The 27,541-nt window shown below is 35.4% G+C and overlaps 1 protein-coding gene across 1 annotated transcript; it reads right to left on the reverse strand.

Annotated features, from left to right (window-relative positions):
- Window positions 1–1,934: 1,934 nt before the first annotated feature.
- Window positions 1,935–27,539, reverse strand: Nep3 (M13 family metallopeptidase neprilysin 3; the record flags this gene model as incomplete). Its single annotated transcript, XM_088238949.1, has 13 exons — window positions 1,935–2,982; window positions 4,306–4,445; window positions 5,632–5,762; window positions 7,440–7,629; window positions 8,585–8,746; window positions 10,317–10,499; window positions 11,656–11,819; window positions 12,313–12,501; window positions 13,636–13,865; window positions 15,248–15,320; window positions 18,260–18,473; window positions 22,880–23,098; window positions 27,398–27,539. Coding segments are annotated over 13 exons (2,214 nt in total), but the record flags the coding sequence as incomplete, so codon positions are not given.
- Window positions 27,540–27,541: the final 2 nt, after the last annotated feature.

Raw genomic sequence — 27,541 nt, forward strand, 5'->3', positions numbered from 1 at the left:
GGATATTTACTCAGTGAAAACCGAATGCCGCCTATATAACGCCTGCATAAAACCTATTCTCCTCCACGTATGCGAATCGTGGCACCTCACTCGGGCCCAAAATGGCAAAATTCTGAGTTTTGAGAAAAGGCTTCTCAGAAGAATCTCGGGTGTGCGGTGATTTGCCTTTGTGAGGAACGAGGTAATAAGAGAACGGACGCAGCAAACTCCGGTGACAACTGTCGTCCATGATTGGCTTGACCATGTGCTGTGGATGCCTCTTGAGAGTCTTTACTACGCTCGCCTACTTTTAAGGCATCAGGTTATCTACGTCCTGACAGTTTGCCGGCAGTTTATGTCAGAACTTCGGGACGAGAACCTGACTTGGGAGGACGCAAAGAAGCTGGCAGCCGATAGAGATGCATGGAGCATTTTTGTGGATACCATATGCTCCAACTAGGGAGCGGACATGGAATGATGATGATGTATCAATAATATAATATTTAGTATCACTGTAAAAATAAAATAGGTTAGAAATCATTAGTTAAGTATACCCTGATAAAGAAGCTTGTGTAGATTTGAAACCAGTCAGTAGAAAAAATTAAAAATAATTGGTTGGAAACAAAGTTTTTTTATATTTGTATTATTATAATTGATAACCACAAAGTAAGTGCTTCAAATATAAATTTTATTGATAAAATTATTGTTCGTTGGTCCACACGGAATGATGCATAAGGCACTGCACCAGTATACAAAACGCGGATTTCGGTATGTGTTTTTACACTGCAATATTTCATAGCCCTCGGACTGTCATCTGAAGCGTAAGACCAATCGTCTGGGCTTCACGCAACGGATTAAAAAAAATATCAAAATACGCGGCGATTTGTGTACTGATACAGTGCCTTATGCATTATTTGATGTGGACACGAGTCGCGGTGTCCTAGGTTCGAACCCCAATCTACCACATCTTGATTCCCATTTTCTAATAGCGAGTTATTTACAACTCGTGGAAAATAGCTCACAAAATTAAAATATTTTAGTAAATCGCAAGAACGCAAATATTTCCCATTTAAAAAAAATATATAAATGACAATTTTAATAAATGTTGATCAAGCGTTGATGATAGCTACCAGAAGCTGTCGTAAACTATGTACTTATTTATTAGCATATTTCAAACTACTTACCGACTTTTTAATGTCTACTGGTTTCGAGACGCACTGCAAAAACTATAATACTATAGTCCTTATAATAAAGCTTGATTAGAATGACAGTTGTCAGAAAAAGTGACGACAAAACTTTGTAGTGACGTCTAAGGAGCGAGTTATATTGACACACGAAAAATCATTTGTATCTGGCATGTTAATTTATTTTTTTAATACAATGCTTGCCATATAAATCAACAATATTTTGAGTTTGTTCAAATTTTTGTAGACAAGTACAGGATTCAACTCCCTGGAGAGCTGTTTATATATATAACTTCACAAACATCAACAGATGAAAGAATTGAAGGAATATAGATGTTAAAATATGGGCAGAATGATGAATGTTACACAATGTGTAAAGTGGCCACTTAAACCAGCCAATGACAGATCATAGGTAATAGTTATTCCCACGTATCGGATAAATTTAGTGTAGGGTATTGTTCCCATAGAACAAACCTTTTGAACTTTTTCAAAGATGGTGAATGGTAATTATATTTATTTATTCATGCATTTCATAATATATACAGTTTTTTGTTCACTTTGCCCAGCTGTATGAAACGGTACTTATGATTTTCTTGTTGTATTACTGTAGAATTTTTTATTATTTAATTTTGTTTTTTACATTTATTCTTGAATTATTTAAACTTTCTACTGAATATGCTGTATAATTTTAAGGTTATTTTTTTAAATATAAATCTTGTATTATTTCAAGGTTTAATTTTTTTTTTAAATTTATGTTTAAAAAAAATAAATATATTAAGCCAAAAATGTTAGTATTATAAATTTTTGTAAAAGGTAGATTTTCCGTTTATGTTAGTAAAATAAATAAATAAATAAAATAAGCCCTATAGATGCCTAGACTTCTATATTACCTTCTCTGAAATGTTCTTCATCTCTGTTGTAATATGTTAATCATTCATACATGGAATAAAAGTACGACTTTTATCACCAAGATCTTTAACTTGTAAATAGTATTTTTTAAAAAATATTATAACATGCAGTTTGGTTTTGAACATGATAGTCTCGAAACCGGTAGACATTAAAAAATCGTTAAGTGGTTACATACTAATTTTTACTTATATTAGTTGAAATTTTTTATCACAAAGATTTGCTCCTTGTTCAAGAGAAAATGTATAGAAAATTTCTTAATTAATTTTCAATTTTCAACTTTTTACAAAAAAGGTGTATTTTTTTCTTTTTGAATAACAGCCTTATAAAATTTCAATTTTCCACTCCCTTTTTCAACAATTGCATTCTTGATACCCCCACGTCCAGGTGGAACGAAGAATACAGTTCCATGTGTGGAATAGAATCAGAACCCTGGGAAAATGTTTTGCACTCCATGGCTACTCTCAGCTACAGCACCTGAAGAAGATTGACCGAGAGCAGATTGATCTGCCTCCACGTTGGCACACTCGCCTACCATGCCATGCTCCCAGCGAGGTCAAATATTGATATAAAACGGTGATTTTCACTAATATTTCGTGGTTTCTGAAGCATAAGACTGATCATCTTGCATTCGTGTATCGAATGCAGAGTGCCCTATACACCACGGGGTGTGGATGATAACTGATGATGTTGATTTAATTATTAAGGATAATTTCACGTTTGTTTCGCGTCGGATTCACCACACTTCACACTTGTTGACCGGGTTCATCTTGGAGCCCAGGGGGCAGTTGAACTCTTTGGAGAAGTCGGGCAGGTTGGAGAGGGAACCTATGACCCGGAACCTGGCGATCGAGTGGTCGTCTTTCTCCATCATGAGGACTGTCGCCTCTTTGGTCATCGATGAGCACCACACCTGGAAATGAAAAGCAGTTTGTGGATGTCAGCTGGCGATAAAAATTGTACGCAAAAATGCAATGCGCAACATGCAGGAAGAAGTTTCATGATTTGGCGAAAAACGTTAGAGCAACATTTAAAATTGCAAAAAAGTTTTTTTACTTTGGAAGCAGGATCACCATCATCATCAGTGGAGCTAAAGCCCGTTGTGGGCCCTGGCCTCCTCCAGAATTTGTCTCCATTCGTTCCTGCACCCTGCGGCTCTTCTCCAGTTCGTCAGGCCAATCGCTCTAATGTCACTTTCCACATTATCCAGCCATGTTAATTTTGGCCTGCATCTGCTTCGTCTGCCTTCCGGAGTGGTATAAAGATTTTTTGGGGTATCATTCATTCTGTGCACATGGCCCAACCATTTTCATCTTCTTATTTTGATGAATTGTGCAATTCATGATTCATCTCCTCCATACTCCGTTTTGGTTGACAGCACCAAATTTCTTCCTTAATATTTTTCTTTCAAATACTAATACCATATTTTCATATTTTTTGGCCATAACCCAGCATTCGGCACCATATGCAATGACCGGTCTGAAGAGAGTTTTGTAAATAATGGTCTTAGTTTTTCCAGTGAGCAATTTGGATCCCAGATGTTTAAACAAGCCATAATAACATCTATTTGCTGCCGATAGCCGTGCTCTAATCTCGGTACTATAATTGTTATCATTAGTCATTTCAGTACCTAAATATTTAAAGGAATTGACATTGTCTATGTGGTGTGACGGAACGTCAATTGCCTGTTGTACATAGTTTATTTGTGACTTCCTTGCCAACATATATTTAGTCTTAGATGTATTTATTTTAAGACCCATGTCACTTGCAGCCATTTCCAGCTTTAAGAAATCATATTTTATTCCCGGGACAGTTCTGGAGATTAAGTCTAGCTCTCTTATGGATTTTTCAAGAGCAATATTACGTTGTACGTCTGGAATGGATCTGATTTACTGTTTTGGACCTTCACCAAGCATTGTGTTTTAGACATTGTCATCTTAGTGAGGCTTATTAGCTTTTTAGGAATCCCGATTCAACCATTGCCTCGTAGTTTCAACCTCTCGATATTGTCATATGCCGCTTTGAAGTCAATTAACAGAAGCAGGATCACCTGGGCTGGTATTAGAAAAACCATTTATCTCGCGTATTTACATACAAAATACACGACCTAAAGTGTTTTCTACGGCCGCAAGAGCGGTTTAGAATAGCACCGCTGGGATGGTAGAACATAAAGAGAAGAGAATCGGGGACCTCTGATCCGATTCATTTCCATACTAAAATGGTGATGAGGAATTACCTGAGCAAATGATATGAAGAACAGCTGCCTGTGCGTGTAGTTCATACCAGGCAAGGTCTCATTTTTGGGGGCTGTTTTGGCATAGTCCAGGTAGGCGTGGAAGGCCGACTTTAGGCCCCCGTTATCCGCTATATTCTCACCTAAAAACACAATGGAAATTATATTTTCTATGTAAGTTTAGTACCGAGTATGAGCCAAAAATAATGATTTTTTAATGTTCAAAGCATTAACTTTGTTGTCAAACATTTTAATTAATGTTAGTAAATATTTTTACTTAAATACTTACACTTAAAATTTTACATTCAAACAATAAAAAAACACTTAAATTAAACAGCATGAAGGTATTTCATATTAAAAAAGGCTTGAAAACTTATAGTCCCCTAGTAAAAATTCAAATATCTTTTCAGTATAGTCTCTGAGATGGTTTGGTCGTGTAGAACGAATTGACGATGAAATAATGGTAAAACAAGTATATATGGGGGAAATAAACGGTAACGTGAGACGAGGACGACCAAGGAAGACGTGCCATGCTCAGATAAACCAAAATCTCAAATCTGGTCATGTCAAAATCAGACAGAACCGAAGGGCGTGTATGACAAGATGTATGAATGTAAAAAAAGCTAGGAATATATGCCAGGATAGACGTGTGTGGCGGTCCATTCTCTCTGCCTACCCCTACGGGGAAATGGCGTGATGGTAGAAGTAGAAGTAGTAGTATTTTTTTATTTTTTTTAAATTAATAAGTGACATATCGTCACATGATCTATCTCATCTTTTCGCACTGTACAGGATAGACAAAAAACTGAATAAGATATGTATGTCATGTTGTCTAGAAAATTTTGATATGTCATGCTCATGTGAGTCGATTTGCAGCACCTCTAGTGGGAGTTCGTCAAAACTGAGTATGCAGGTCGATTCAGAAGGCCACGAAGCTTTTTCTGTATTATCTGGGTATTTTTCATATTAATATTAAGACTCGGACGAGTGGAGTTTTCCTGCAGTCTGTCAACAATTTCCTGAAGATCACCAAAATATTTTAAAAAAAGAACTGCTTTGTTTGTATACTCCAAGAGGAGAGTACATTTCTACACCTCAGTCAGAAGGTATTGATTTAAATAGTAAAAAATCCATCAATATGGCGAATAAGAACGGTGCAAGGACGCAGCCTTGCCTCACTCCAGTCGAGACCCGAATCAATCAGTCAAAGAGTTGCCGGTTCTCACACGACAATTGCTATCTACGAAACACCTTACCTTGTAATAAAAATTATTCAGATAATATGCAGTTATCAGAGTACCGCAGTACTGATGATAATATACGACTCACCTAAGCTCTGTTTCCCGTTTATTTTAGCACCATCTTGCGAGTAATTAGAGTACTGCTCTTTGAAGCAATCCGTTCGCAGTTTGAACTGGTCTGTTGTCTCATTATTCCACCAGCGATTTAAGTTACCAAATCTATAAAAACGAAATGTTCGTTAGTATAATTGTTCATTTAGGTGCAATTATAATAATATGAAAAGTATTTGGTTTTTTTTTCCATCTGGCCGACTGTGAAATTGGCGTCGCAGGTTCAAATAAATCTGATCTGGAAGTTTTAATGTATTTTTCATAACTTACTTCAATATCCTTATTTTTCCACCTGCTGACAAGCCTCTAAAGTAAAGCCTTAGCGGTGTTTTCATTTTAAAAAAAAAAATCAGTTTAATTTTCTGTTATATTTTGGCGGATTTCAAGACCTCTCAAGTAAACTTTACATTACCCCAAAGATGGCTTCTTAGACAGTAGCCGAAGCGAAAAACGAAATAAATAAAACAGTGTTTTGACATTATGGTTAACAATGTTTTAAAGAGTAGTGTTCACGCCAGCTGGTGCAGGGTTCTCGCTTCGACGGTCTCGCCAATCTCGGGTGACATGCGAACGAGGAAAAAGACACACAGTTCCTTCAAAATATTATTTATTATCTAATTCCGCAATGTCACATAAATCATAATTGAAAATAGTCTGAAAAAGTTGAGCCGGTACGTAGTCATTAAATACACAAATCAGCTCAAATAAAACCACAGGGCAATCACACCCTCACAATCGCAACTCGTAACACTCGAGGATGCGTACAAGCCTCGCCTGTCACTTAGGACCTTCCGTCATTGTCTCTAGAGGCTCACCATTGAATGTCACAGAAATAATTAATTATTGCAACTATTCTAAAAGATAACTGCAGTTTCTTTAAATGATTACCTAGGTAAACACATTTACCTAATACACGTAACACTCGAGGATGCGAAAACTCCTCGCCTGCTACGGTCTGACTTTCCGTCAGCAATTCTACAAGCGCACTTGCAGACTTCAAAATGAAGACTAAAGCTTGTTCCTCTCTCACAAGCTTTCCAAAACCTATTTCGATTACATTCTACAAAAAATACTGATATTTTAGTGCCAAACAAAATATATCTGAGACCTTTTCAAACAATTACGAGATTTCTTTTCCTCAATAAATTAAATTATATGTGACATCCTAGGACAAGAAACAATAAACTAAACTAGGATCTTAACACAGGACAAATGTCCGGTTCTTTGAAATATTATATATAAAAAAATACAAGGGTACAAAGTATACACAGAAAAATAAATATCTCAACTTCAGTAGACGACATTTAAAAGGGCATAAAACAATAATTCACGATATACGACACTTTTGAAATAAATGAACATGTTGCAAAGCCGAACAATAACATCTGAAATTGCTAGTCGGTATACAAAATTGACCAATAAAGCGTTCTTTGTAAAGTATTATTTTAACCCGCCAAATCTTCGGAACGAAGTTAGTAATTTAAATGCGTTCTGTAAAGAATTATTTAATAAACGAAATATTGCTCAATTTAGTTTTGGCCCCAACAAGTAGCTTTTGAAGATTGTAGGTAGATACCGCCGTTATGTAACCTATTACCTGCTTGATAATTCCTGGAAGATGGTAGATGCACATGTGTAGTTACACCGGGGTGATGCGTATTGCTCCAATGACCTGGTGTCCATTTTGGTCCGTGTTGTTTCGTTTTATGAGACGCAACATTCCTGTGCAATTGACTTTTTTTTACATAATATTAGACAATGCGTGTATGAGAGGTGACAATTTACCTGTCGTATTCCCTGCCCTGGTCATCAAAGGCATGGGTCAGCTCGTGCCCCATAACGACCCCCATGGCTCCATAGTTGATGCTCTTGGGATTCCTCCCATCGTAGAATGGGAGCTGCAGGATGCCAGCCGGGAACACAATCTGGTTTTTCGTGGGAGTGTAGTAGGCATTCACTGTTGTGGGCGTCATACCTGCAAGATGGGGCTGTTAGAGAAATGCTTGAAATATAATAACATATCAATTTATTGTAAAGAGAGGGAAAACTTTTTTGAGAAGGGATATGGAAGTCTAGGCATTTACAGGGATTTCTATCTGGCTGGTTAATAGGCTGGTTTTAATGGCCACTTTACATACTGTGTAATATTCACCATGTGTGAACATACATAATTCATCAAGTCCTCTATCTGTTGACTTTTGTGAAGTAAAAGAGCTGAAATCTTTATTGAAGTGGACGCGACTCATCTGGCTGAATTATTTTACTTACTAGGCAATATCGCAAGAGGCTAAATTAGCAGTTCATAATGGAGTTCTGGTACCAACCCTAATGTATGGAAACGAAGCATGGAGTTGGAAAAAAAGGACGAAAGTAGACTGAATGCTGTTGAAATGCGATCCCTCAGGCGAATGTGCGGAAAAACAATGTATGATAGGTGCCCTAATATCGAAATTAGAGCAGAATGCAAGGCTGAGTTAAGCATTATCGACAAAATTAAGAAAGGTCTTTTGCGATGGTTCGGTCATGTGGAGCGAATGAATGATGAAAGAACGGCTAAAAAGATTTATGATGCGAATGTGTCTGGTTGTAGAAGTCGAGGAAGGCCGAGAAAGACATGGCATGATCAAGTACAACAAATTCTTGAAAGTGATCATGTGAAAAGTCGGAATAATCGACGTGCGTGCATGAGAAGATGTATGAATGTGAAGGAAGCAAAGGAAGTGTGCCAGGACAGAGTGGTGTGGCGTTCTATCCTCTCTGCCTACCCCTCCGGGGAAATGGCGTGATGGTTAGTTAGTTAGTTACTAGGCAATGACGACCAGACGTTTGTTAGCCTGCAGTCCACAGAATGCGGACCATCAATCTCCAGCATCACATTTCTAATAAATGAATGACGAAAAATTGCATTATATTTAATAAGTTTTTCTCACCCCATCTTGTTTTGTTGACTGGCTCGTCCAACTTTTCCAGGTTCTTCCTCAGGGTATGCGAGTTCACTTCTATATTGTTCTGAAAATACTCGTTTGGTTTCACCTTAAGATCCGCATACTGCGTGTCCAGTTCTTGGGGGTTCAGAATATAGTCAGGAAACCCTGAAAGACGATCCAGAATTCACGGAGATTTAAACAAAGAAAAAATATTTCACTCAGTGTAATGTAAAATAATGTGTAAAATTTAGGAATCGAAGGATTTAATTATATCGTGAAGTTGGAGCACTTGGGTATCCGTGGTGACTAAGACGAATTGAAGCTTCATTGAACAATCGTATCTTTCAAGTAAAAATAAGCAACACCTTATCTATAGAACATAACGTACATAGCGGTGTTCCGCAAGGGTCAGTCTTTGGCCCGATCCTCTTAATCCAGTACATTAACGATCTCAAAACAGTAAAAAAAATCTCAATCCAGTATCTTTTCAGATAGCACCAAACTGTTTGCGAACCCTCTTCTATACTTTGGACAACTACAGTAGAACTCCAACTATCCGGATCAATTGGGACAGGAACCCATTCGGATAATCTAAAATTCAGCTAATTTGATTTTTTCGAAAAAAGGGAACAATTTAATTCATTATTGTATGTATGTTGAAAATAGGAATGAATAATTGAAAATTAGAAATGAGCTTTTAATTAATTAAATGAAAAGACAACACTTTTACATGTTAAGCGTAGTTACAAGTGCTGTACATAAGTACAGTATGTACGTACCGTACTGTAAATGAAAGTCATTGCTTGCTGAACATCTCGGTCAAAATAAGCTGTTTGACTGTCATCATCCGTTTTCGGACAAGTCGTTATTTTGCAAATCGCAGTACATTTTCGGCTTTATTTTTTTTTCTATAAAATCCGAAAGCGATTCGGATAATCAGCAATTTGGACAGTCGGAGTTCTAGCCGAAAGGACTAAAAACTGGCTGATCTCGCTGAATACTGAAATATGTACCGTTCTTCACATAGGCAAAAACGATCCTATGTATACTTATCTTTTGGGTGGTGTCTAACTCAAACCCGTAAAGCATCAAAAATTGTATGGAGTCCTACTTTACTAAAGACATCGAGTTATTAAAAATCCCCAAATTACTCAAAAGGATGCCTGATCACGGTAGATTCAAAGCACTAGGACTTACGTCATTGGAGGAATGACGGAAGAGAGGGGACTTGATTGAAACTTAAAAGATACCTACTCCATAATTACTGTGACTGGCCTCTGCATGAGATGTATCAATTAAATCCCAACACAAATTTACGGGGTTATAACTGAAAACTTTATCGTCCCCAATTCCACCTCAATCCCAAGAAAAACTTCCTTTCCAGCAGGTTAGTTCCAGACTGGAATAAATTACCAAGTTTAGTTCTCCATTTCATTTGAGTCGACCAGTTCAAAAACTGTTAGGATGCTTTTTGAACGAAGAAGAATGCAGACAAAAAGCAGTACACGGGATATATAGCCACATCAGCAAAGGCTGCCTGCCAATAACAAATTATATTAACTACATAACAAAACCGTATTTTAACGTCGATTTTCCTTCAGTAATATTGATACAAAATAAATATCACTTTTTGATGCATATCAGATGTTTTGATATGTATTTAATATCACGATATTTTGAGACCTTGGTAAAATTTCAAAATTAAAAACTTAACAAATAAAACACAATTCTTTACCTATCATATCTGTGATGGCATCCGCCTTAAGCAGCGCCAGATCTCTGGTTTCCTTGTCCATCCAAGTCAATGTGCGAAGATTTTTCTTAAATGCATCCCTGAGTCCTTCTATCATAATCTCCCCTTGCGGTTTCGCCTCCCCGTGAAAAGATTCGCGAACAAACATTGCGCCCACGGCAAAACCTGCAATGAAATTTTCGCAATTAAAATTAAACTACTTCACTGCAAACAGATAGAAACCTATTTCTAGCAAAAACTCGCTGATCAGAGGCGAGATTTGGTTAAAATTCATACAGGCAATTATTTAGACTGCCTGGGCACTGCAGTGCCTCGGAAATGTTTACAGCTGGAAGGGTAAACACCTTCGCTGCCCTACTTCGCTAAAGAGCCTGGGGCCTATGGGAACGCCTGAAAAGCTCTAATAACGCGCTTCTCCAAGCCACTGCAGGGTGGATCCATTCACCCTGGTTCGAGCGATGGCGGGATATGCTAAGACCACCATAAGTGCTTTACATATAAAATTTTGTTTTATGTTTATGTTTATATGATAGAATTGGCTTGAATTGAATTGACCCGACCCGCACAAAATATTCCAACGAGCTCTCTATGGTCAATCTTCTGTTTGAATGAATCATTTTGTGCAAGTTTTCACATGTTTTTGAGGTCACAGGACGTCCTGACTGTTGCTCATCTTCAACCAATTCATTTCCACTTTGATATCGCTCATGCAACTTCTAAACAGTCTTTAGAGTCACCACATTATTGCCATATATTGATTTAAACATTTCATGGCCTTCTTTGACACCTTTTTACAACTTAAAACAAAATTTAATGTTAACGCGTTTTTCGAAATCAATGATGCATGACCTCAGAGTAATAAATCTCTAGAGAAGCACTTAAACCTTACTGCATTGAAGAAAAGCGCTCCAAATTTGGTTTAGTTTAGTTTTTAGTTTAACAACAAACGTGTTATAGACGGTTTCGGTTTGCGCTTGAAATTCTTAACCGATGTACCTACGGCCCGTTGTTTTGCTGTAATCTGTAGCTAGCTTCGTAGTCAAATATCGTAGAATGGTTTTTGTTTTTCTCCGTATAGGCGACTCCATAAGGTTATTACCTTAAGAGCGCGACAGACACAGCAGACACAACTTCACTCTTCTGGCTCTGGAAGCCAACTGACAAATCACAACTTGTTCAAACTTGACACCGACTATCTCAACGAATCAATCTATCCGACTTATTACTTCAAATGGAAGCGTGAGCAGTTGCTGCTATAAAAAATCATTTACTAAATTTATTAAACACACCTCGTATTATGCAATTTCTCATTGTCACTCACCGATGGCGTTATTGGTGTCGGTGACGCAGTAGCGCCAGAGCTCTTCGCCTCCCTCGGAGCCGAATACCGCCTTCCGCAGAACCTTGGCCGCGTCCCTGAAGGCCTTGCTCAGGTACGGAGAGAGAGATTTGGCGGCTTGCCAGATCAAGTAATTGTTCACGGTACTAGGAAGAATCAGAATACCAGAATTTTTTAAAATACCAGAATGGTATTGACATAAATTGGAATTGGAAAATGGAATTGACAATTTAATAACAGCAAAAATGCTGAACAAAATTTGAGTTTGTCCGAATGTTTGAAGATAAACACTGTATTTCACCCTAACAGAGATGGAAAACATTTTAGAGAAGGGAATATAGAAGTTTAGTCATTTAAAGGGTTTATGACATGTCATTGACTGGTTTTAGGTGACACACTTGGAAACGTTTCTCTATCCACGCCCAAGTGGTGCATAGCGTTTCTCGATAATTTTTTTTACACAGTAGTTAAAGTAATAAGTCTTACGCTTAAAATACCAGTCCAGGAACAATTCAATATTGCAGGGTATAACTACCTTTGAAACTAATATTATACGTCCACCCTCCTAGGAATCGAACCTAGGTCATATTTACATCTAATAAATCAACATCTTAGCTCTAACTGATTGACAAAACTTACTTATTTCCCCGTTCCGTTTCCATGTAGCCCTTGACGACCACGTCCAGCTTCTGAAGAAACTCGGAGGCGTAGACGACCACGCGCTCCTTGTTGCCGATCTTCCGCGAGACGAGCCGGAAGGCGTCGTTGAAGAACTCCCGCCACCTGATGAAGGGGCTCAACTCCTGGAGCTCGTCTACTGACATGGCCCTGTACACATACAGTTCTCGATAACTCTATATCCTTGTTTCTGTGTTGTGACGAATACAGTTTGTGTACCCAATATTTTTTTCGAACGTTTTCAAGAGACTCTGTAGTTTAATTTAATGCTCTCATTTTAACCGCGCGAAAGAAAACACTTTTGTATTTAATATCCTCGTTAAAATTTTGAGACTTTATGGCAGTTTTAAAGACACCCCTAGGAAGTTCAGTGGTTCAGGAATAACAAAAATGCTCGATCTAGAGGAATTAATCTACACAGCAAAAATAAAAATGATATTTAACATGAAGAATAATAAAATAAAGACAAATATTAAATTTAATTTTAACTACAACATACACAAAATAAATACGAGAGTATCAAATAATTTAACTTGCGAAAACCCTAGGACTAACAAAAAAAGAAACAGTTTTGTGTATACAGCAATAAATTTTTACAATTCACTTTCTAATGACCCAAAAAATATACAAAACATATACGAACTTAAAAAACACCTAAATAAAACAGTTCTTACAGCCCGTTTGACGAGTGATATGCGATGTTATTTTATCGACTTTTTATTTAAAATATTGTGTTATTATATATAATATCCCCTCATACCAGCACTTTTGCTGATTGGGAATATTTCGTACAAATAAAATATGTAAAGTTTAAAAACCTTGTATTTTGTCATAAATAATTTTTTTTTTAAATATGGATATTTCGTGGAGAAATGTTTTCATACATAACTTTGAAAAATATTTTTTTTTATTGTCCCTAGAAAAACGTGACGTGTTTGGCATCGTTAATTGTGACGTCAAGATTCGAGAGGGTGTTCTATAAAAATTTTAACGGTTTCAAACAAAGTTCAAAATTAACATGAATCGTGACGTATTAGGGGCGTGGCTAACGCAATGACCGTTTTCGCGGGGATTTAAAATAAAATATTTAAAAATATTTTTATGTTTTTAATAAGTAGTAATTTTTTACTCAACAGTATTTCATAGACCCTTTATACTTGAATTGATTTGAATGCTCTAATTTTTACCGCGTGTAATAAAACATTTTTGTACCTAATTTCCAGCAGCACTGAACTTCCTCACTATTGAAAATAAAACCTATCAAGCCCAAGAGTAAATCAGTGCCTGTATAGCTGCTCCTCGTCCCGGCGGTTGGCGCTGGGCACCGTGATATTGGCGAGATCCGTCTCCAGCTGGATCACGTCCAGCATCTGGCGCCGCGCGTCCGTCTCGTTCCCGCCCAGCAGCACCGAGATCTTGGTCATGAACTCGAGGTAGGCGTCGATGATCTTCTTGTGCGCCGTCTGGTTCAGGTAGTTGTCGCGCGTGAGGAGATTCAGGCCGCCCTGGTCGACCTGGAAATTTGGAAGCAATCGTTTGATATTAAATTAAATACATTAGCTCGGCAAGAAAATAGCGGTCGGTCTTAATTATTCTAAAGAGAAAAAAATACAAAAGCGTAATTTTTGTTTTTTAGCAATATTATAACTCATTCTCCAATATTTCTTATTTTTCAACAATATCTCTTATGTCTCCTCAACATTACTTCTTATTTTTCTACAATATCTTTTATTTTTCAACAATATCCCTTATTTTTCATCAAAATCCCCTCTTTTTTATCAACGTTAATTTTTATTTTTCAAAAATATCTCTTATTACAATATTTGGGTTTGTCCAAATGTTTGTAGACATCATATTTCTTATGTTTCAAAAACATTACTTCTTATTTTTCTATAATATCCCTTATTTTTCAATAGTATCTCTTATTTTTCAACAATATCTCTTATTTTTCACCAACTTTACTTCGTATTTTTCATCAATATCTATTATCTTTCGTAGACACTACTTCCTATTTTCCTATAATATCTCTTATTTTTCAACAATATCTCTCGCTTTTCATCAAAATCTCTTATTTTTCATCAACGTTACTTATTATTTTTCAAAAATATCTCTTATTGTTCAATAAATCATTATTTCGTACTTTTTAATAGTATATCCTTATTTTTCAACAATGTAAGATACTTCAATTGCAACAACATTTAAAGCATTGCCAAATGTTTGTAGACAAGAACTGGATTCTACGCAAGTTTTATTCTTCTTCTCTGGGTGCATGTACGCTATCGAAAGTCTACGATCATGTCAACCAACATGATTTTATTAACAGCCACCCGGTCTTCCGGGAAATCGGAACTCCACTGAAGACTTCATATAATACTGCCGCAAGTTTTTCAGCCAGAAAGTTCATCTCCTCCCAGGCTCCTTGTTTATTTTTCTTTGCACGTCACGTCTTCCAAGCCCCCTTTCTGTTCAGAAGCACGTAGCCCATTCATTTAAAAATCCAATCGTGTAACGTTCAACCGATCAATCTCTTAGCCCCCCCCTCCCTTCCTAATCCCCCCTACACATTCTGCGACATGTCACTAAATATTATTAATAGCGCATGTTCGGACATGGTGGTGTTTGCATTCCTTTAACTCTGCATGTAATTTGTGCATTTTTTCATCAATACTATGTATACTACGGTGACGGTAAAGGTAAAAAGGGTATTTTAATATTTGCATGTTGGTGTATTGAGTGTCTTGAAGAAGAAACGGGTACATCTCAAAACTGGTAGACATAAAATAATAACCACAGTCGGTAAGTGGTTAAATACTAACATTAATTAAATGTTTGCCGTTCTATTCCCGACATGGTTGGAATATAAATTAATACAAATACCTTCAATCGGAAAACTTACAATTATGACGTGTTTGGAAGAGTTTCTATCATCCTCACCGACGGCCCAGTTGAACAATCCTCCTAAGTTATATCTGGAATAAAAAAACAAATACATACATTTCAAATAATAATATCCTTGGCTTAGATCTAAAGGGGCCAATGTCAGATTTCATATTTTTCTTCCCACCAGTTTGCAGAGGATCGATTACAATTAAAAAACTTATATATTTAACTTTTTTATATTCACATACATGTGTCGTAATGTATTTTATTAATATTTGTTATCAAAGTTAGCAAAACTATTTACAAAGCAATTATTGAACCACACGTTAACTACTGTAGTAGCATTTTATTTTTATCAAACAAAGAAAATATAGATAAACTAACTGTATTACAAAATAAAGCCTTTAGAATCATTTTGAAAAAAAACAGATATACGAGGGTAAAGTCGATGGTAAATGAAATGAAATTATTAACATATAAACAAAGAATATTTTACAATACAATGATATTTGTTCATAAAATTATAAACTCTAATAAAAAAACAGAATTTTGGAAAAAAAATGATCGGAACCAGCATGGACACGATCACAATACTAGAGAAAAGAACAAAATTAGACTTCCATTTAGGAAAAAGGCAAAGTCACAAAATTCCATTTTATTTAAAGCAATTAAAAAGTATTACGAAATGGAAAAAAATATTTATGAAGAAAAAAACATATCAAAATTTAAAATAATGGTCAAGACATATGTGATAAACAATTTATAAATTAAATATATTTGCGATGTTATTATTAGAACACACATAACAATATGTATGATATGTGTGCCCTACTTTAAGATTTAAATAAAAAATAAAAAAAATATAAAAGTCGTCAAACAGCTCATTAAAACGTTACAAAACGGCCAAATAGTTACTCTCTCGTAATATTACGATTTACGACATTCACCCTTATAGATCCAAGCCACAGATATTATATGGAGATTTAGGCTATTTTGTTTGTCAATGCAGGGGGGGTACAACCACCCCCCCCCCCTTGGAGAGGAAAAAAAAAGGTTGTACTTCGATTTGTATTTATTACATACGAGCTGAATCCGGCAATGCTTTGCTATTGCTAGATTTGAATACACACTCGTATATAGATTAAACGAACAAAATCGAATGCTGTCGAAGTACGATTTCTCATGTGAATGTGTCATAAAAATAAATACAATAGATGCACAACTGTTGAGATCAAGAAAGGAGCTCTGCGTCGGTTTGAACATGTAGAGCGAATGGACAACGAGAGAACGGCTAAAAATATTTTCAATGTGAATGTTCATGGACGCAGAAATAGAAGAAGACCGAGAAAGACATGGCACGACCAAATCCTACAAATACTTGACGATGTATATGGCAAAAGCCGGAATAATAGGCGCGCGTGCATGAGAAGATCTATAAATGTAGAGGAAGCGAGATCTGAATGTAAAGATATAGTGATGTGGCGTTCTATCCTCTCTCCTTTACCTAACGGGGAAACGGCGTGATAGTTTGTTGTTGTTGTTATTTATAAAAAAATATTTCTCTAATGCCATAATTCAGAGAGAAAATACGTGAATCCGTTTGTATGAAGAAAAGTCGGACAGCGTTTCTTCTTCAAGTTTAACATAACTAAGAATAATTACAAAACTTTACTTAAAAATCTTTAGTAAACACCGTTCGGATAAACGTAAAAAAATATGTTGTAACTTTTCATCGGTAAGTACCTAGGTAGGTACATGTTTGTGATTAAATTCCAAATCTAAAAATAATAGATATTCAAATATATTGCATTTAAGTAGGTACCTATGTACCTACTTGTTTCTGTTTGAATTCCAAAACATGAAATAATCAATGATTTTCAAATAAAGAGTTCTTTTAGCGAATGTCAAACTCTGCTCAGGAATGCACTTTAGTCAGGAATGCGATTTTCAAAAATGTATAGAAAATTAGTTGGTATTATTTCAGTACAACCAAAAATCCAGTAAAAAGAAATAAATGGGTGGAAATTATAAGGAATTCATTGAAATAATCTGACTGGGATCCATAAAAAAAACTAATTTTGTTTGTAAACATTCAAAAACCAACTTTTTTTATACACAAAAAAATAACCTCCATCCATTTTTTTTGTATCCGCATTCTCGGCGAATGCAACGGTGATGGATAAAAAAAACATTTACGCTTCTAACTTTTTTTGTACTCAATAAATCAAAAATTTTATTAGCTATAAACCTTCTCGCGGCAAAGATGTACATTTATCTGAAAACCGCACGTAAATCGGTCCGGCAGTTATTCAGTCCCTCGAAGACAACCATTCAAAATAAATAAAAAGAGTGCAGAACTTATATACAAAACAATAATTGCCCCTCATTGGGACTATTGCTCTACTATATTATATTTAGCTAACGAGGGAGACATAAACAAGTTTGAAATACTACAAAATAGAGCAATGAGAATTATACTGAAAAAAAGCAAATATAATAGTGTTGAAAAAATGAGAAAACAATTGAACTGGATAGGAATAAAGAAAAGACTATTGTATAATGTATTTGTATTTATATATAAAGTGTTTAATAATCTCATGCCAAAGTATTTTATAAGTGAAATTATATTAAATAGAAATGTACATAAATATAGGACAAGAAATAGAAATAGGATAAGACTACCACTTAAGAAAAAAACAAAATCACAAAATAGCTTAATGTATAAAGGGTTAAAACTGTATGATGAGATGCCTGAAAGTATGAAGAATGAAAGAAAACTTACGGATTTAAAAAAAAAGTTATGTTAATTGTAATAATGTAGTTATGTAAGAAATATTTAATAAGTATTTGTTATAATTGTAAATATATTAGTTAATATACAATGTAATATTAACTAACTTAAGTAAATAAATAAATACATAAATAAACATTGCCTTTTATATAAATAGAAGAAAGCGTGCTTCCCAGATACATCCGCCACTAATTTAGGTCATAAAAGATCAACAAATTATTTGATTATTTGACCCACTTGTTCTGCAGTAACTGGAACGTTCTCTGCATATCGAACTTGGCGGGCGCGTAGCCACTGTCGGAGATGTTCCAACCGCCGACCTTCTTGATGAGCTGCTGCAGAGGCGTCCCCCCGAGAGTCTCGATGGTCTCGTTGGCGTCCATGCACGCGTCGAAGTAAATCCTCGCCTTCTGTTCGGCCTTAGATTTCACTTTGGTCACGTCCATTTTCTCTGCAAATGGGACAATAATATAATTTCGCTCGCATACAACATACAAAGATGTTTAGTCTCCCACCAATCTGACTCTGTCGGTCACGACATTACCAGTCACTAATGAAAATTATAAATAAAAGTGGAATAAACTTAAACACAACATTTATTATGATATGATGCGTGTTCAGAAAGTAAGTATACAATTTTTTTATATTTTTGATACACTTGCTGACTACTTTTCCATATATTTCCCAACCCGTTTAATGCTCATGGTGAACCATGGCACAAGCTGCTTTATGCCCTCCTGGAAAAACTCTCCCGCCAGCTCCTCCCCCCTTCAGAACTCTTTCTGCACCCGTTCGTCGGTTGAATTGAATTTTAATTACACCCATGTGTGCCTTCGGAGAGGCGAAAAGATAACAATCTGAAGGCGCCATAGTCAGGGAAGTCAGAGAATTCGGGGAATGGTTCAAAACATCCCAGCCAAATGAGTCCATGAGTAACTTGATGGCTTAGGTCGTTAGAGGGCGGGCGTTGTCGTGCAACAATCACACTGTTCTCGTCAGCATTCCACTCTTTTCGTTTTGAATGCTCTTTTTGAGTTTTTTATGATCTCACAAAATTGTTGTGCATTGATGATCTCCTTTTAAGATAGGAATTCTACCAAAATGATGACTTTTCGGTCCTAAAACACTGAGGAAGGTCTCCCCTTTCTCTGCTCGTCATGGACGTTTGTTCTGCCTCCACTAAGCTCCCTACGCCACTTAAGCACATTCGTTCTGTTCATAACACCTTCGCCGTAAACCGTTTTGATTCGCGAATAAAATTCGGTAGGTGTTATTCCTTCCGCGAGCAGGAAGCGGATCACCGCACGTGGCTCGCAGTTGGCGAGATTTCTTACTGATATCTTTTACGCAACAAGACACTTCATGGTGAGTTTACGTACTACCATATTCCAGCGATGTCCGATCTGTCAGGAGATCCTCCTCTACCACTCAATGTAGCTGTTGGTCACAGCACGCTCACTTCCTAAACATGCCTCGTAACTAAAATGCAGTTCCACCAATAAATGACAATAGAAAAACTCAATATATTTACAATAATAAAATATTGATTTCAAATCAGAATGATTTCTTCAGCATTCCCCTTTCCAAACCCAGCGATGTATAGGGCACTGGTTGGTAAACCAAATGCAGAATATTTTGATCATTTTTTATATGCAGATAGGTGATCAGTCGTACGCTTCAAGAGCTAGCCCAGGAACAATTAAATATTGCCGAATAGCCACATTTTGAATCATTATTTTACGCCCACCCTGCTGGGAATCGAGCCCAGGGGTGCTATTCTGAATCAAACAGTTTTTTTCGTGTATTTTGTATGTAAATACACGAAATAATACAGGCTCGACAGCATTTGGAATACCACCCCAGGACCTCAAGCGTCACTGGCGAATGGGCCAATCATTAGGCGGACTTGTTTTCGCTCGGTTTAATTTTTTAGGATTTTTATCGGAGAGCCGTCATCGAGTAGAAAACACTCGCTGGTTTTCTGTCACATACAAAACTGTATTTAAAAAATCACTCCTGGTCCCAGGCAGATAAAGATAACAAAGTATCGTCTTTTTTGGGTGATCCCGTGAAGGACGGATTCATTCCAAAGTTTGGGCTACCGTTGCAGAAGCTTCCTCAGGGTTAACAATTGTAGCAGTGACCGTGAAAATCCACGCACCCATGAAGAAAATAATATTTTATCTCATCGTCATCATCATTCTCTAATCTGCACCTAATAGTGCATATGGCAATGCGTTTTGAGCTAGTCTAGGGACCATGAAATATTCTAGTGTAAAAACACCCTTTTCAATAAAATAATCCTTTGATAATCCAAAGGTCCTAATTTCATTTTATTATACATTTGTCAGAAGCCATTTGGATCTCAGATATGGAATTCCCAGTATGCCATATATATAACAAGAATAGAAAATATTCAAAACAAATTTATAAAGTACCTTAAATACAAAACCGGTATTTCTTATTTATCAACTCTCACTGCCTCCACCTTCCATGGAATCATTTCTCTACAATACCGCAGAGTGTGTGCGGACCAACTACTGCTTTACAAAATTATGACAGGAATAGTTGACTGTACAGAACTACTTAGTTTAATAACAATATATGTGCCAGCCAGGATTTGTAGACGGTACCACCTGTTTCATGTACCAATAAGTAAAACATCGTTTGCTAAAAATGCTTTTTTTCGTGGGAACTTTTTCAGTGTACAATACAAAATTTAAAAATATAGATTACACAAACATCACTCTGTCAGATTAAAAATTTACACTAAAAATGCATTATGTAACTTAGTAGACATTATAATAATAAATATGTACATCTCCCTTCCCCTCCTTATCCTCTCTTCAAGCATCCTTGCACTAATCCCGCCCAATTTACAGTAACTTAATGTTCTTAAAATAAATATAAAAAAATCTTTGATTATTAAAAAATACATACGAGTACATGAAAATAACATTTTTATATGTACTTATTTTATTTGTATTTATAACTTATATGTATTTATTTGATATGTAATATATTTTCTTTATTAGCTTTAAAACATTTAAGTTTGTAAGTGAAAATTCTTGATGAAAGTTCATTGTAATTTATTATATAAATAAAACACGAGTGATACTTTAAAAAATAATTCATATTGCACCTAAAGGCCATAAACTTGACAAATTAGAAATTCTCGAAATTAATAGATTAAAAAATAAACCCGACGTAGAATTACTTAATGAACAGATAACACACGTGCATTCTCCATTACTTTACCCATTGTTATATAATTTTACTAATGACTTTTTACCCTTTGTTTTTCAGAAATCATTATTTACAAAACCGCACTCACGAAGGATGGGACACCAAAAATAAAATAAAATACTTAAACTCATTAAAATAGCATTATATCAATTCATTAGTTAACCCAAAGAAAATTTATTGATAATGATCCTTAAGATAAAAATAACTTTATTTAATTTACTTACATATAACTTTGAATTATGTATCCTTACCTCTGTTCTGTATAAATACATTTAACTCTTTAATAAAGATACCAGTCTCGAAGATGTCGCGAAAGCGATGAAACCGGTCACTGGATATTCCAAATTTGTGGATTAAAGTATCACTCGTGTTTTATTTATATAATAAATTTACTAGCTTTGTATACTTTGTGGAAATCTGTTATAAGTTCTGAGTTTATACACTATAACAGTTCTACATATATGTTTACTATAAACATGTATGTAGAACTGTTGATTTCCCAAATAAAATAAATAAATAAATATTTTATTTCAACCGTGTCAGGAATCGAATCCGAGATCTCTTGCATGGTAGGCAAACGCAATGACCATATCACCACCAACTAATTCAAACATAATAGAAAGCGTTACACATTGCGTCCCCATATAATAGACCAAAAGAAGATTTGTTAATATATGCACACACTCACGAATGCTTGCATATCAATCTACAAGACTGCAAATGCACAAAAATAGATCACGTATCAAAATATAAGTATTTAGGTATTATTATAGATTCCACTTTTAATTGGGAAGAACAGATAAAAACAGTTTGCAATAAGCTAAGAGTTTGCCTACTTAACATGTACCATTTAAAACCATACATACCATACCCAGTGCTGAGACTAGTTTACTTGGGGCTAGTTGACCCAATTATTCAATATGGATTAAGAATATGGGGACTAAGTTTTAAATCTTATACGGATAGAGTCTTGAACTTACAGGTCCAAATTTTAAAAATTATCGTACCAGTAAAAATAAAGAATGAAGCAAAAGACAACAATAAAATATTATTTGATTTTGTTAACGTTTTGCCAATCAACAAACAGTGTCAGTATAAGATAATGACAGATCATTTCCTCGATTGCAATTTTAAATCCAAAATAAACCACCAGATCATGACCCGACTAGTATCGGCACAGCAGCTGATGGTACCACGACAGAAAAACTACAATGGTGACAGAACAATGAGTAGTGTAGTACCAAAACTGTACAATTTAATACCAGCTAAAAATCGTGAAGAAAAAAACCTAATTTCATTTTAAAAAATAGTCAAAAAATTATTAAACAGCAAGTGAAACTTAAGTGTATAAATATATTTTACTCTTTAATTATTATTAAACTATGTACTTACTTATATATTTTTTTTTTAATGTAATGTAACCCGCAGACAAGCTTCGGCTTTGCGGGAACAAGAATACAATTATGTATGTTACTTATTTGTTAAAATGAATAAAACTTTTTAAAAAAAAAACATCAAGAATTTAAAAAGACGTTCAGGGACATGATTTCCACAAATCGTCAAGCGTTAAGAAATTCCAATACGACCAAAGCGGTTCTCTTCGCGCCTTACCCAGGGCATTCCTGACGATGAGCTGGTTCTGCAGCTGCAGCTTCTCGAAGATGCCCCACATGGACTTGCCCTCGGGGATGGGGTTGTTCCTCACCCAGCCGCCGCAGGAGAAGGAGTAGAAGTCCTCGCAAGGGTCCACCGCCGGATCCAGCGAGCGCGACATCTCGCTGGCCGTGTACACGCACGTGGACGACAGACACATGGACTGGAAGCTGTCATCTGAAATTCGGAATCAAACGGAAATTTCGAAACTGTTTTGTAAGGTCGTGTTTAGGTAAACACTATTTTTTTATTTTATTTTATTTAGAAAACATACAGTCATACAAATCCATTTAACATAAAAAGACCAATTAAGTTTTCATAAATTAAAAAGATATAAACATTAAATGTGACAAAAAATAAAAAATAAATAAGAATTTTAAGTGAAAAAAGGATAATTGTTGACATTTACGTTTTCCATGGAGGTAATAAATTAAAATAAATAAAAATACCGAATGTACACTCCGAGCCATCCACGCACACACATGAACGCACATATAAAACATACACAAACATATACATTACATGCGGCACATATACATAGCATAAACCACTCAAGATGTACATTCAGCAACTATCCCAAATAATCGACCCCATGAAGAAATTTTCTGTACAAATGCAACGTGCAGTTAAAAATGTCTACATCAATACTGAGTCCGTTATAATTTCTACAGGTACGTCTAATGAATGAATTCGAGGTATAATTGTTTTTGCAAGTTGGTACATAAAAAAGGGAATTTAATCTAGTATAGCGAAGAGGACAACGGAAACCAATATTTTGTAAAAGATACGGCGAATCAACTATGTTATTGAGAATTTTGAAAAGAAAAATTAAATCATATCTAAGGCGCCTTTTTTGTAGTGATTCTATATTAAAATTGATCAAAGATGCGCCGTAATCATTTTCAATGTTACCAAAACGATATTCCAGGCTCCTTATAAATTTCTTTTGAATGTTTTCAATTTGATTAATATATACATTATATTGAGGGGACCATACTAATGAAGCGAATTCGAGTTGACTTCGCACATAAGTATAGTAAAGAAGTTTTAATGTATTTGGTGATGAGAATGGCTTGGAGATTCGTAAGATAAACCCTAGAAGTCTGATATATAGATATATCAGGACTGTCACTATCTTACTTCCGAGTTTTGGGAGTAAGTGCTTGAGGAGTGTATTAGGCACAATGAGGTGGTGATTTCTTAACCGACAGTTGACAGCTTTAAATACTTGGGAGTTCACAAAACTAAGGCCTCGAACATTGATTCGCGCTCAGCCACCGTACGGGCTGGGCGTGAAATATAGTTCCTCCCCAACCGTAGCTTATAATCTTATAATAAATCTGAAAATAAGTTGTTATATGTTAGAAAACAATGAGTTAATGTTTATAAGTCGTTAGTGTGTAGTAGTGTAGTCATGTTTTAGACAAACAGTGGAAAAAAGAAGACTATTTATTTAATAGCATTGTTTTATACTTTATTCTTAACAAAATGTGTGACAAATAGTGAACAATGGAAACTTACAAAAATAGTGCGTCTGTAACCTTTAAATCATAAAATTTTATGTGAATCATTAAAACCGTTTAAGAATCCATCAGCTTTTGACGCGAAAGTACCTAAATGTTGCTATTTAGAACACTACACCCATAATTAAAAAATTACAACAGTGCTACTAAAAGTGAACTGACATTTATTGATAAATACATAATATTTCAAATATCTGCCTTCTAATAACATACAAAATGATAAATCAAACTTCTATAACTAACTTATACAAAAAAATATTCATTTAAAAATGTGAATTGAACAGGAATGTTGCGTCTCATAAAATGAAATAATGCGGACCAAAATGGACACCAAGTCGTTGGAACAATAGGCATAATCCCCCAGTCTACACACGTGCGTTTCCAGAAATTCTCCAGCAGCCTAGTGGACCACATGGTGACGATATCTACCTACTGTCTACAAAAGATTCTCTTCGGACATCTATCTCCCTTTGTTAACCATGGAGTTGATGCAGTGCTTTATTTATTTAGTTTTTTATTGCTTAGTTCTTGGCATGAACACTTGACAAACTTACTACTATGCTCTATTTTTTATAAATTTATTGATATCATTCTAACTTTGCCGGAATTCCACTCGTCCATGCGCTTTGTAGCTGCACGATGACTGGTTATCTAGTTTCATATACCAACTTAAAAATACCTAAATTTTATAAATGGGGTCTAGAATTCCAATCGTCTATGCGCTTAGTAGCTGCAAGACGTGTTGTAATCTTACTCCTTTTTACTATTCATATTATTTTTATTTTTTTTTAGTATCACTAATACACTAAATTTATTTGTCAATTTTTAAAATGTGTAAATGAGGGCTAAATTTCTAACTGTCAATGCGCTCTGTAGCTGCAAAACGTCCTGTAATCTAGCTCCTATCTTTTATATTTTTTTATTGATCTTAATTGAAAACGAGGAACTAGAATCCCAACCGTCCATGCGCTCTGTAGCTGCAAGACGTACTGGGATATTTATTAATTGTACAGCGCCCTTGAGGTGATTTTCACAAAAATGGCGCTATATAAATTATCGAACTATATATATATATATATATTGATTATCGCGTCCGCTACAGGCCTCGTACTATGGCCACGTGTGGCGTGTTTAATGCTCCCGCTGTCGTCACGCATTAGGCCCATACCATGGACTCGGCCCAAGGGTAGTGGTATGCACAAAGAGCTCGTTACTCACTTTCAATACAATGCATACTATATTATTAATATTTAAAGCATTGCCTTTGTGTTCAAACATTTTACTAAACGTTATGAAATATTTGTATACAACTACTTGCTGATTTTTCTGTCTACCGGTTTCGAAACGTACCCGTCTCTTCGTCAGAACACCAATTAAACCAACATGCAAAACTCGCGCACTGTGTCTTCAAAATAATAATTTCTCCAAATTCGCAAATCACCTTGTCAATTTAAATCATGACTTTAATAAAAATACAGGAGAATTTTACAAACAAATAATAAAGGGTTAAAAAAAGTAAATGATTTGGAAATATTTTACATTATGAAAGCATTATGATTACGATCATATATAATTCCAATTCTTCGCACTGACGCTTCATCCATTCTTTTCATCTATTTCACATTAAGAAAGCTTTAAAAAAATAATGTTCCTTTGATCAATTATCAAACAACCTTTCAATATAGTCTTTTATATGATGTTCCACTGTAATGGTCACCCTATCAAACCTATTAAGCTCACCCCTCACTCCATCCCCTCTACCTTTTTTCAACCATTTCTCAAACAACATAGAATATTTTCATAATTTAATCAGTGCATGTTTGTCCTAATCAGTGCATGTGCTTATTAAAATGCATGTCGTGTTGGTTTTATATTTTTGTGCAACAACTATGGTGAAGGTGTATAGTGGGTTTTGCATGTTGGTTTAATTGGTGTATGAAGAAACCGGTAGACATAGAAAAGTCGGTCAGTGGTTATATACAAATATTTAATAACATTTAGTAAAATGTTTAACCACAAAGTTTATGCTTTGAATATTTTTATATTTATAATGCTTCTGTACGTGTGATGTCACTGAACTTCTCCTAAACGTCTTGACAGATTTACGTGCGGCTTTCAGCGAACTGTTGATCTTTGCGCTGTGCGTGTTCGTAGCTCGTAGGTATTAAAATTTTCAATCGAATCTGTGAAAAAAAAGTTAGATACATAAATCTTATTTTCATCGACCTACCAGAGTTGCATTCGACGAGAATGCATATACAAAAAAAATGGAAGGACGTTATTTTTTTTGTGTTCAAAAATAGTTTATTTTTTAATGTTTAAAAACAACATTCGCTTTTTAAGGATCCCCATCAGATTCTTTCCTTCCATTCCTTATAATTTATTTCCATTTATTTCATTTTACTGGATTTTTGGTAATAATTGAGATCCACAAAAAACAAATGCTGTTTGTGAACATTCAAAAACAAACTTTTTATCCACAAAAAAACAATATCTTTCCATTTTTTTGCAAATGCATTCTCCTCGAATGCAACCCTGGTAGATCGATGAATAAAACATTTTTGCTCCTTACTTCTTTTTTACATATTCGATTAAAGATTTTAATATCTACGAACACGTACAGCGCAAAGATCTATATTTCTCTGAAAACCGCACGTAAATCGATTCAGCCGTTTAGGAGTAGTAAGGTGACATCACACGTACAGAGGAATTATATATTAAGATTTTACGGATTCTACATTGTTGATTTTAGGCACATGTGTAAGGATTTTATATATCTATAAAATGTAATTTTTATCTTATTTAAAATCGTAATAGTTTTATTTTTAACACGAAAAAACCTTCTCCTGTAAAATATACATTTTGTAGATATTTCGCTTTGTTAAAACGGTCTTCAATTGTCGAGTTAATAAATTAAATAAAAACAATAATAATTTGCTTGAGTGGTACTCACTGTAGGAGGCGGCGGAGTCAGGTGTGAGGCCGGGAGAAGCTGATAACAGGGCAGTCAGGACGACTACGATGAGGAGCAATGACGCCACCAGCACTATGAGGCACTTCTCCAAGTGGCTGCGGGAACCCCACACCGATATGCCCT

The sequence above is a fragment of the Micrasema longulum genome, unplaced genomic scaffold (assembly GCF_059751315.1).
Source record: "Micrasema longulum isolate JH-2025_06_02 unplaced genomic scaffold, ASM5975131v1 h1tg000014l, whole genome shotgun sequence".
Lineage (NCBI taxonomy): Eukaryota > Metazoa > Arthropoda > Insecta > Trichoptera > Brachycentridae > Micrasema > Micrasema longulum.